The sequence below is a fragment of the Opisthocomus hoazin genome, chromosome 5, assembly GCF_030867145.1.
Source record: "Opisthocomus hoazin isolate bOpiHoa1 chromosome 5, bOpiHoa1.hap1, whole genome shotgun sequence".
Classification (NCBI taxonomy): domain Eukaryota; kingdom Metazoa; phylum Chordata; class Aves; order Opisthocomiformes; family Opisthocomidae; genus Opisthocomus; species Opisthocomus hoazin.
This window is the reverse complement of record NC_134418.1, coordinates 34999800-35012843: the sequence shown is the minus strand read 5'-3', so window position 1 is coordinate 35012843 and position 13044 is coordinate 34999800. Positions and strand designations below refer to the sequence as shown.

Genomic DNA, 13044 nt, shown 5'->3' with positions numbered 1-13044 from the left:
TTGGACTTCAGTGTTTCTAAGTACGTTTCACTCCCTTGACTAGCTTTCTTATAGGACTTTGCCTTCTTAAGGTCCTAAATCTTAGTCATACATATGCTTGCTTATCCTTTCACTGAATTTAATCACACATCCCAGTATTATTTTTATAATTCGCTGTTCTGTACTCTTCTCCTTGGTTACCAAAACCAAATCTGAAATAGCCTTACATCCTGTTGGTTTACTGACAACTGAATTTGTCATCTATGACCAAAGGAAACAACTGGGTCCTGTTTAGGTCTATGATTAGGATTGGTTGTTTCCAAGGCTGTATCTGGGATGTTAGTCTTCCATAGTAACACAATTCCTTGTAATATTTGTTTGTCTCCAGTAATGTTTCATTTTGATTCCTATCTGAATCTGAGCTATGGGATTGATAGTTGATTCTTGCAATTATCCTGTGCAGCCTCTTTTCCCATCTTTTCCCAAAATAACTTGAAACTACTGAGAGCATGTTAGAGTCTGTATCCCATTCTACAGATGCTAAATTTAAAATTTAACAAAACTAGCAGTACAAGGAGGTAAAAGTTACTTAGGCAAGGGGGGGAAAGTGAGGGTTTCAGGAAAAAAAATTGAGATTAAATGAGAAAATTATGAGGGCAGAAGCAGTAAAGAAACATTTTTGAGAAGGCAGGAACCACAAAGGAAAAATTGGTACCCCCAAAAAGTGATTTAAAAAAGGTGGTGTCTGAAAATGAGCGGTATACATGCAAAAATGAAGAGACAGAAGACTCAGACTAGTCTTTTGATGGCCTGATGGGGGAAAAAAATGAAGAAAAGCTGTGGAGTAATTGAAAAAGAAGGCTATGCTGTTTTCAGGTGGGCACTGAAACACTTTACAAGGTAAAATTGGCAGGTTCGGTCAAGTTTCCTCCTCCAACTATAGCTTTATGTGAGGAAAACAGAGGCTGCATCTCAGGTGAAGAAGTCCTAGAGACCTAGCTGAGAGGACATGGACACATAAAGGAAGACCAAGGTTTCTACTGAAGTAGATAACAGATAAGAGCTTATAGGTAGTGTCACAGAGGTGGTGGAAGACATATACAAGCATAAACAAAAGTGCAAGATTCTCATGAGCATGCTTCACAGAGTTATCTTAAATTTTTGAAATGTAGCCGCAAATCTTACATCAGAAGAGAGCTGATTAGATAGATGGAAATCTTTGTGATGTTGACATACGCAAGCAGCTGAGAAGTTTGAAGGTAGCACCTAAAAGATAGACATGAGCTTGCTTTTAGGGAGGCAGCAAAAAAAGAGTAAGGATGAAGAGCATGAAACTTGTGAGCAGCGTGCCAGACATGAGGTATGAACACAGCGAAAAGCAGCACCAGTGCACCCTAGATGCAGTAGTTTAATAGCTGCACAGAAAGGATCACAGCACATGGGCATAACTCTGGACACAGTCCCAAAGCATTGAAGGAGGCTGAGGAAAGACAGAAAGAGTAAAGACCAGCAAAAAGTAGTTGTTTTTTTCTACGTGACACAGTAAGACTTCATAGCTATAGTCAATAAGCTACAAGTCTGGAAATGGCCATTCATACTGTGCAAGAATGGAAGTAGTGAGAGAGAAAAAGAAATGCTTTACTAAAAGATTAGGTTCTGGAAATAATCTGAATAGAAGGAGGGGGGATGTTTTTAAGAACAGAAAACAAATGTTGGCTTTATGTACTTTCAGAACATAACGCAAGCAGAGCCGTTGACTCCAGCTGTAATGGAAGGGAAAGCTGATGGAGGGAGAACAAGCAAGACTGAGATTAAAGTAATAGACCATTTTTGGAAAAGAAATGGTTTGTGAGAGATACAGACAAGGAAGTGGAGAGGTGGAGGAAGGGAAAGGTGGACAGACCTCTTAAATAAAAGGGTGGAGATTTTCAGAAACATCTTTGTGAAGTTCAGCTGTGTTGTCAGTGGAAAGGTCATCTCTTAGAGAATGGCTCAGGAGCCGAGTATCTTTGAACTGTCCTTTGAAGGAGCTGGTTTCTGTGTTGCCTATACAGTAAATTTGAGGTATTTTTCCCACAACACTGATGTCCGTGTTCATGACACAGTTATTCTATGCAGTTACTTTGTAACCCACTGTACACATTGTTGGGTGTGAAGTGTTCCAAGGGTAAGTGGGAAGCAGGGGGGGGGCGAAAAAGAGGGGGAAGGTAAATACAGTATACATCAAAGTGAAGAGCAAGCAACCTTTTCAGCAGTGTAGAAAGAGCAGAAATATATTCATAGCCTGGGAGACAACCTTGTAAGAATTACTTCATTAATTGTCTGCAAAGTTTTTGCGAGGGTGAGGTTAGTATTTCAAGAGTTCTGGTCCTGGTTTGTTTGTGCAATTCTTATATGTCCGTTGAACTTCCCCTTGCTGCCTATCTGGGTTACTTCTATCATGCTGTTCTGTAATGTTCTCATGCGCTGTTAAACAGCTGTCATCATCTTCTGTTGAAGTGGCTACCTTGTGTGGAGAAGAAATGATTGAGCTATACAAGAGCTCTGTAATATCTGATACACTCTTAACTTGTCATACTGTATAAAAGTCACACACTGTTAATTTTTAGCAACTTGTACAGGTTCTTTTTTCCTTGCTGTTGACTCTTAAGCGTGTTTGTCATGGGCCATTTTCTCTAACCCTTCTGTTTCAGAATGACTATCGCAAGCTGTCTATGCAGTGCAAGGATTTTGTGGTTGGTGTTCTTGATCTCTGCCGAGACTCGGAAGAAGTGGAGGCCATTCTGAATGGGGATTTGAATTCTGAGCCAGTTGAAGCACAGAGACACAGAGCATCGCTGAGCCGTGTGAAGCTGGCCATTAAGTATGAAGTCAAAAAGGTAACCCCTCATAGCCAGTGCTTTCAGACAGTGTAATAGGAATGTAGGTAGTGTCATCTCATTATTCCACAGGCGTTATGCACCAGTGGTCAGATGCATTACTGAGACATAGTGTGTGTAATCAAGATTCTCACAAGGCAGAAGCTGGCAGAAAGGGACTACAGTGAAGGAGTTTAGTTTAATCTACTTTCCACAGCTGAGAACTGGCAGGAGATTTTAATAACGTAAATCAGCTGTGCTAGCACGGTTATACACAGTTGGTCAGATCTTTCTCCTGATTAAGCCAAAAGAAGAGATTTCAGTGGAGCCAGATTTGCACTTGATGAAAGTAAGGATGTCTTCCTGCCAGTCTGTGTGATAATATCTGATCCAAAAAGAAGGCTGTATTTGTGAAAGTGTTGGTTTCAACCGATGAAAAGTACTGGTTCATTCGTTATTTCTTTTTACTACCTTTGCTTTCTACCTTAAGTAACTTAATCAGGAAAGTAAATTCTGGGAAGTAAGTCTTGCAGCTTTCTACTAGTGTTCCTATCAACACATAGGTCTTTCTGAAAAAGAAAAAGAGAGCATCTAAGTTTTCATTAAGTATATTATTTTTAAATTTATTTTAAAATATGACAGTAAATAACAGTAAATCAAATGGCACCTCTGCAGCTGTGTGGGTTGCAGTGAGAAATTCTACATGATTCACTGTATGTGTTCCTTTAAAAAATATTTTAAAATTCAGTCCTGAATATGTATGGAATATATTTGTGGCAGTTAGTTCATTTCGGTTCTTCATCTTTGCACCTGTATTTATAGGCGTTTTGTAAAATGCAATGTGTTTTCACTTGATGTCTTTCTCAAAGCAATTTTTAATCAACAGTTATTTTGTGAATGAATGTTGTGTGTTGAAAAATGGAGCTGTGTATCACACATTTGACATGATGCATATCCATTTATTGTAGCAGTTTTCCACTATGTTTTTGTCTTCAAGATCCCACTACCCTAGCACAGAAAATTGTTAATACTTTGTCCTACTGCGAGAGGACTCAAGAAATACAGCAATGCCTATGTATTATTTACAGCTACCTATTTACATGGTTAGCATCATTTCCATTCTTAACAACCATTATAGTTTCATCATCTCTGCGAGAAGTCTTGTATCTTTCAGAATAAATAACACTGTATTCTGGGGCCACCTGTTGAGCCAATCTGCCATATAAAATGTATTGTAAGCAACCTGCCAGAACAACTGGGAAATATTGGTGTTTATTATGTCTCCAAAAGATGCTTAACAAAAATTGTAAACACAGATCCCAAAAAGCAAATCATTGTTTCTAATACAGAATTGGTCTACAGCAGATAAATGCAGAATGGAATATGGAAAGACTCAAAGTATGTAAGCATCTTATCATATCTAGATAACATAGGAATTCTTCCAAAGTAAATAAGCATGTCATCATATCTAGATAACATAGGAATTCTCTGTGCTGTTGCATATTACTTTCACCAAACCTGTGCTGAGACTTGTGTCTCGGCCTTCTTGGAGAAAACTGTGGTTTTCTTCTAAGAGGTCATTGTCACTGATGAAATCAATTTCTGAGCAAAGGGCTGCACAGGTCTGTTAAAAACAACAAAAACCTACATAGTGCAAAAAAGACAATTCCATGAGGCAAACTTGTTCTCTTGCAAGAGATTAATTATTTGCAGATAAATTCAAGATTTTGACTCCAATTTGTGACAAATACAGTTCAGCACCTACAAGACTAATGATCTTGATGGAAGGATATAAATAGATGATGCAGAGTTGTTAGCATATTCATACCTGTGCTGTTCCCTGTACTGTATGTGCTGTTCCCTGTACATGGCCATTACAGGGTGCATGACAAGGATTGAGCCAGGAAATGTCTCTGCAATGGTGGTCCTTTGATGCTGGGATTGGCTCCATTACAGCTGTGACAGATCATAGCGATATTCTGACTGTAGAACAGATTCAGATGTGGGAACTCCACATGGGATGCTTTCAACCCTGGACTGTAGGAAGCAGACAAGGCTTATGTTTCTGAGCTTTCAGTATTTCTAGCTATGCTTCTGGGTCAGCTACATTAAGGTCAGTTCACTGTTGTAAGACAGCTAGTACAGCCAAACAGAAATGCACGTCCATGAAATGGTTAATGAGCTGTATGCCCTTTTCAGAGGGAGGAGAGCTAGGAAAAAGCATATGACAAGTGCGTTAATGTGCTTAGAAGTTCACTGCTAGGGAAACAGACTTTTGAATTCTATTAGTAATTAAACTCTTGCACTTAATACCCTAGGTACTGCATTAAAGTGTAGCCCATCTTGTAAACAGGATATGATTTTGAAGCTAAGGTTCAGGCTGAAACTGGAGCCTCAATAGTGAAGCACTAAGGGAATTTAAAAAACCAAGAAAAAATAGTTAGAACAAGCAGTCTTGCTCTGTATACTGAATTGCTGCTGAGGTAGTGCTTTTAGTATTGTATCTTAACTCTGTCTTTAGATTGCGAACAAAATTTCAGAGAAGTTGCTGACTCTGGGCCAAGTTCTGCAGTTCTTGCTCAGATAAAAATCAGAATGGAATTTCCAGGTGAAATCAGTAAGATTTTGAGCAAAATCATAGGATTTAATTTTCAAACACTAAAGTTTTTTATTGACAGGTAATAAAGAAAATTCAAAATTCTCTTTGTATGTGATTGGTAGGTGACATATGATAGGAATCTATTGTCCTCAGAGAAGATGAAGCTGGGGGGGAGACAGATGTACGGGGGGGAAAAAAACATAGAAGAGTTTGCCATTGCTGAAAATAAAACCAACAAAATAAATAAATTCAAATATTTCAGCAGAGCTGGAGAGAAGGATGAATTTCAGAGCTTTTACAGATGGGAGAAGTGACAGGAGTTGCTCTGATTGGAAGTGGTGCATGTTGTGCAGCTGCCAACAGTTAAATTAAGTTGCTGAGAGCTTCTTGAGAGCCCTTAGACTTGCTGCCAGAGAACTTGCCATAACCATTGGCATCTTCTTCACCAAGTCCTCCCTTTTCTGGGGAAAATTGTAGCGCAGGCAGATCTCTTCTTAGTGTCAGATCAAAATGTTGATAGACCAGGAGGAATAAACCAGCACACAGCTCTGGATGGGATGCAAGAGGGCCCGTGGCTGATTCATAGCCCTAGGTGAGCTCCCTTAAAGCTCCTTTGCTGTTTCTTCCCATTCCCTCTGGTAATAGGAGGAATGATGCGGGTGTTTCTTCTCTCTCCCCTTCCTACAATTTTACGCCTGCTTTTTAAAAATGTCTTTGTAATTTGAAATAATTATTTGTCTTTGGCCACAGTTAATCTAGTGTGGGATTTGTCCCTTGATGGTCCTGAGTTCAGAATGAAATTCGTCTATGCAAAAGAGAAAAGAAAAGAAGAGGCCGGGGGCATGTGTCAATGCACAAACACACAAAACCCAGTCTCTTTTTTTCAAATGGGCCAGGCTGGCAGTTTTTATGGTGCACTAGCTTCAGAGGTGACAGACTAATAAAAGGAATACAAACATAGTTCAAGCTGATATTAATTTCTTGAAAGACCTTTAAAATCTTTTAATTTATTTGTTGGCCATTCCACTATAGGTACAGACTGCATTAACATGTGATCTAACTGATTAATGAGTCACACACCAAAATACTTTAGGACTTTTGTTTTAGAGCAAAGTAGATAAAATATGAAGATTGCTTCCCTTTTTAAACTTCATGTAACAGCTTCAGATTCCTCCTCTTGAGAGTTTTAAGGTTCTCATTTTTCATTGACAATGACTTAAATTTTTTTTTTTTTTAAGAAGTCTGCCCTGTTGTACTACTGTATGCACTTTTTAATGAGATTTGGAATATAAATGGAGTTTTGAGGGCAGGACCTGCCAAACAAGAGTGTATATAGTACATTATGATCTCCACAGAGTACAAAGGATAATAAAATGGATATCCAATGTTTACAGTAATTTTTTTGAAAGTATAAGCAACTCAAGTGAAGTCTCACTCTTAATCCAACACAGATTATCAGTTATCAGAATTGTTTTCATATTCTTTTTGTGAAACTGCCTAACATTATTTACTCAGATTTACTAGTTATTGTCAAACAATGTGACAAGTGTATTACCAGATGTCTTCAAATTGCTGTGATAACTAGGCTGTTTACTCTTGTGCTAAACTGATGTCCCCACATGCTCTTGTGGTGTGGCCGTCTCACAGGACATGGTATAATAGTAATAGCAAGAATGATAAGTATAGTAACACTTTAGAAATGGACTTAGCCAGAAATTTAAATATAATGGGCAAAGAACACAGGGGGCTATAGAATTCTTCTTCCCTCCCACCGCTTATATGTCTTCAGTAGCAGCACCCAACAGTCAGGCTAAGTCCCTGGTGACTGAAGGAAGGGAAGCATTGTGCCCATTTTTAAACGGGAGGAAAGAGCACCCTGGGAACTACCGACCCATCAGCCACACCTCTGTGCCTGGGAAGATCATGGAACAGATCCTCATAGAAGCTCTGCTAAGGCACATGGAGGACAGGGAGGTGTTTTGAGACAGCCAGCATGGCTTCACCAAGGGCAAGTCCTACCTGACCAACCTAGTGGCTTTCTGTGATGGCGTGACTATATTGGCTGACAAGGGAAGAGATATGGATGTGATCTGTCTGGACTTCTGTAAAGCCTTCGACACAGTCCCTCACAACATCCATCTCTTTAAATTGGAAAAATATGGATTTGATGGGTGGACTGTTTGGTGGATGAAGAATTGGTTGGAAGGTGGCAGCCAGAGGGTAGTGGTCAATGGCTCGATGTCCAAATGGACACCGGTGACAAGTGGTGTCCCTCAGGATTCCATATTGGGACTGGTGTTGTTTAACATTTTCATCATGACTTAGACAGCAAGATTGAGTGCACCCTCAGCAAGTTTGCAGATGATACCAAGCTGAGTGGTGCAGCTGACACACCAGAAGAACAGGATGCTATCCAGAGGGACATGGACAGGCTCAAGAACTGGGCCTTTGTGAACCTCATGAGGTTCAACAAGGCCAAGTGCAAGGTCCTGCATCTGGGTCGGGGCAAACCCTACTATCAATACAGGCTGGGGAATGAAGGGCTTGAGAGTAGCCCTGCTGGGAAAGACTTGGGGGTACTGGTGGACGAAAAGCTGGACATGAGCCACCAATGTGTGCTCGTAGCCCATGAAGGCCAACTGTATTCTGGGCTGCATCAAGAGAAGCGTGGCCAGTAGGTCAAGGGAGGTGAATCTGCCCCTCTGCTCTGGTGAGACCCCACCTGGAGTACTGCATCCAGCTCTGAAGCCCTCAGCACAAGGAAGACATGGATCTGTTGGAGCAGGGCCAGAGGAGGGCCACAAAGATGATTTGAGGGCTGGAGCACCTCTCCTGTGAGGAAAGGCTGAGAGAGCTGGGGCTGTTCAGCCTGGAGAAGAGAAGGCTCTGGGGAGACCTTATAGCAGCCTTCCAGTACCTGAAGGGGGCCTACAGGAAAGATGGGGAAAATATTTTCAGCAGAGCTTGTTGTGACAGGACAAGGAACAATGGCTTTAAACGAAGGGAGGGTAGATTTAGACTAGACAGAAGGAAAGACTAGACTAGGAAGAATTTTTTTACAATGAGGGTGGTGAAACACTGGAATAGGTTGCCCAGAGAGGTGGTGGAGGCCCCATCCCTGGAATCATTCAAGGCCGGGTTGAATGGGGCTCTGAGCAACCTGGTCTAGTTGAAGATGTCCCTGCTCACTACAGGGGGGTTGGGCTAGATGACTTCTAAAGGTCCCTTCCAACCCAAAGCATTCTCTGATTCTAACATGGGCTACATACTCCTGGTTACCTAACATGCTTCTGATGGAGTGGCAGCACAGTCTCCTCTGTCCACATTGCTTCATCCTAAAGAGATACAACAGTGCTCACTGTTCAACAAACTCAACCAAAAGTGATTTTAGTAAAATAAAACTTAAGGCATATCTAAACAAATGCAGTTGTTGGCAGCAGCTTGTTATATCATTCCATAATTAATTTGGGAATCATTCCCTTTCCCTGTGAACGTAGTGAAACCTTAGTGAAGCTAGGAAAATAACAGCTGCATGTGTTTGCTACATAGGAGAAAGATGGAAGTTGACTATTTTCTTTTTTTTCTTCTTTAGTGGGTACTAGATCCTTAATACGTGCCAGTTTAGTATCTTAACGTTTCAATCTCTGCTCCCTTTCAATTTCGTGCCACTTAAGGAAGAATTTGTGGAAGCTAGGGAGAAATGAAACTTAATCAAAAGGCTCAGGAGACCAAGTTTGTGTTGTAATAACTGTTTGAGGAGAAGTTGAGCATTAATCCTAAGCCTGTTTTTCCACATACCTGTCTCTTCATGACTAGATCACGATAAATTCACTTGATGCCTTATTTCTTTGTCTTGATGTTTGTCTGGCTTCCTTCCCCCTGTTTTAAAGCACTTTTTGTTACAAAAGTCCTTGAGGATGTCTTGGCTTTGCTTAGTTAAGGTCAGCTGAAATTTTACATTGACTTCAGCGGGCATCAGAGTTAGCTCAAAAGAGAGCAAATATATTCCAAAATCATCTTTCACGTGCCTGTGTCTGGGTGCAAGAAAAGTAAGTACCAAAAATCTGGATGTAGGGTTGAACATTCAAAAAATGGCCTGACATTCAATGAATGAATTGGTATTCAGTGGTATCTGTGTATGCTTAGGCTGCTGACAATCAGGACATTCTTGTTTAAATGCCTGAATATTATCTTATAAAACTAAATGCTCAGATTTGAAAGTGTCAACTTTTTGGTCATTTTATCAGAAATTGTATTTATTCGGGTATTTGTATGCATCTGCTCTTGTGGTTTCCTCTGTTGTGTTTGATACATTTTAGTCATCCTGCTATAGAAATAAATGAGCACATACTTAATATTGATAAATAATAATGTAAACTAATCAGCAAAGATTAACATCTCATAAAAGAATTCACTAAGAATAAAAATATCTTGCTCAGAAATCACTGAAATGTTTATATCTTTAGTTAAATATACATCTCAGGTCTTATTTGAGCCTCCTGCAGTGTGTTGTTAAGCTATTAACAACTCCTTAAAACACAAAGAATAGCATAAGACTGTATAGTGATAACAGCCCATACAGTCAGGGTCCTTTAAAATATTAAAATAGTAAAAAAGGAAAAGTTATTTTTGAACACTGTCAAATTTTAGGATGTAATATTTTTCAGCTGAGATAGTATCAAAGGCATGAACCTAGAGAAAATACAAAACTGTACAGCAAAATACAATCTATTGCAGAGTCTTTAGAGCATCATCAAAACCATAAAGTCACCTTTTCATCCTGTTCACAAAATGGAATTTCCTTGTATTACCAAATGCTAAATTTTATTTTCCAGAAAACATAAAAATGTGTTTGTAGTAAGCGGCTTTTGATTATTTTTAAGATCCCAAGTATATCCAACTAGTGGTGATAGCTAGCACCATTGATAGTAGTAAGAGATAAGAAACTCTTTCAATATTCATCTCTGTGTTCTGGTGAGGTTTAAAATTCTGTGCTGTACTTTTGCTTCATTTATATCTTGTCTCAGCAAGTTTTAGACTGAAAATGTATAGATGGTTATGGAGGTATTTGGAGCCTTTGTCAAAGAACCAAATCAAATGGCAATGATGTTTGAGGTGGTCTGTGAAGAGCATGTGCAGAAAGGGGAGGGGCTAACAGTGGATTATGGTCAGACCAGCACGTGGAAATTCTGCATGTACCTTGGATCAGCTTGACTTGCTTAGAAATTGTTGGAAGTTAGGGCTGAGGTTCAACTCTGACAGGATCCAGTTGGGTATGCAAAGCTGTTCTAATAGCGCATAAAAGGCTTCTATCAGCAATGGCTGCCAACATGCACAACCTTGAGCCCAAAGTGTTTCTTCCTTTTTTATTAACCATTATCTCAAAGGAATGGAAAAAAACCCCATGATTCTTAAAGTCTAAATTAACACCAGATATTTAAGGTGATCATGATTATGTGTGTAGCAGTTCTATAACTCTTCTTATAAATTATAATATGTCTTGGTTTTCTTTCTTTTTCTTTACAGTTTGTGGCCCATCCAAACTGTCAGCAACAGCTACTGACTATCTGGTATGAAAATCTCTCAGGATTACGGGAGCAGACCATAGCTATCAAGTGTCTGGTTGTGCTGGTTGTGGCATTGGGCCTTCCATTTCTAGCCATTGGTTATTGGATTGCACCATGTAGCAGGGTACTGAATTTTATAAATTATGTATCTTGTACTATTCTGGGAGCTGTTTTTCAATTTCTGGCATTCAAAATGCAGTACTGTTCCTCTAATTCTGCTTCTTCCAAATTTTGACTAATTAATTATATTTTTAGTAATCTCTAGTCTTAAGCCAAAAGATGCTATTTGTTTTATTTGCCCTGGAAGGATGGGACCGCAGTGATGAAGCATGAAAATAAATTATTGTGAAGTTTAAGGATCGAAAAAAAAAAAAACCTTCTCTGGGAGCTTTTTTTTTCTTTTTTTAAAAATTTCCATGGATCGTGCTCACCTCACAATTTCTGCTATGTGATTGTATTTGTATTAGTAACATGGATTTTTTGAAAGTCACCACTCATTCTGTATTAGGTCTCCTCTGATGGCATCTAAAGATCTGATGCTGTTCCCATATAAACCATTAGCAGAACATCTGTTGTCTTCACTGATGCAGAACTTAATCTTAAGTAAATTATTTGTTATCCCTGCTCTAGGAGGTCTGTTTACCTGGTGAACCACAGAGCAGAAATTAAATTAAACACAGCATTCCAACCACGTGGTGGGGTATATTTGTAGAAGAGTGCAACTGTAAACTCTTACCTCTTTAAAATGATATGAAAATATATGGGTGCTTCCAGCTTTCCTGATGATCTCACAATGAAAATAACAGCAGTTTCTTTGAAATGCTTATGGTCTGTGGCAAGTGAATTGTCTGCAAATGAAACATACTGATAGATCTTTGGTAAATTGGAAGACTCCGTTACATTAACTTTTTAAAAATTCTTATGTAAATTTACATCAGTGTTGAATGTGGTCTTTCAATTTTATTTCCTTAACAAGTATACAGCAAAGAAATGCGAGTTTCACTCATTTATATTTCGCTCTTGTAGTTCACCTCAAAAAGGATAAAATTTTGTTCATCTCTTGCATATTTGAAGGGAACCTGATGTTTTCCTTGGGTTAAATATTTATTTACTTTAGAGACAAACCTTTATGCAAATAGTACAGTTGTTACTGTCATTATTCTCTGAAATGTCACTTTCCCTGAATATCTGTAGTAAAGATATTCCTCACTCACAGCTCCATATTGTAGAAATGTATTATATATTTTTAGCTGGTGTCTAATACGGAAAAGTGACATTTGTCCTTGAGCTTTAATTCCCAGTACCAGAAACACCTGACATTTTTCCTAGTGCTCATGTCAAATAAAAGTACTGTACATTCAGATCAGTTGTTTGAGACTGTAATTTCAAAATGCTTTCTAAAGGTCAGGAGCAGGAAGGGAACCTGAGATTGTTTGCACAGGTACTAAATGCTATTTAGTGTGTGCTGGTCTGCTCAGTTCAGAGTAGCTGACCCCAGTTTCAGGAAAACCATTGCTTGATATAAGAAAGCTACTTCCAGTTCCCCATCTGCTGAACTTGTTTTTCTCTTCTTATATGGTACTTCTGATAATGCAGCTCTTCACAGGGTATTTTTGAATATTGCTTAATATTGGTGATATATGTGATAGTTTATCACATTAGAACTGTATATTAACATTAATAAAGGTCAGGCATTATGTGCGGAGCAGTATATTGTTCTGTTGTACTGAAGGAGGCAGGAGACCTTTGGCTTGAAGAAATGTACAGCAGCTAAGATGAAGATGACTGTCTAGCAGCTACCTTTTCACACACCTTGTGCAAAGATGGGACAAGCATTGTCCCTCTCAGGCCACAGAGAGGAGGTGTACTCCAAAGGTAATACTCCACCCAAAGGGAAATAGGCAGGGAAGGACAAGTAAACCTAAGTGTACATTCCCCCTAAGAGATTTCCAAAGAGTGTTGTTATGGCACCTGCTGATGGGATCACAGACTCTTCTTTTTCACACTGAGTAACAGTGACAGTCCCATTGGTCTTTCCAGT

The 13044-nt window shown here is 39.2% G+C and overlaps 1 protein-coding gene across 2 annotated transcripts in view; it reads left to right on the top strand.

The window, feature by feature from the left end:
- The window catches only part of TRPC3 (transient receptor potential cation channel subfamily C member 3), a 47180-nt gene that overhangs the window by 19111 nt on the left and 15025 nt on the right, over positions 1-13044 (top strand). For both annotated transcript variants that reach the window (XM_075420924.1, XM_075420925.1), the window contains exons 3-4: positions 2673-2858; positions 10963-11127. In XM_075420924.1, coding sequence (XP_075277039.1) covers positions 2673-2858; positions 10963-11127 — 351 coding nt within the window. The remainder of the gene's footprint in view (positions 1-2672; positions 2859-10962; positions 11128-13044) is intronic.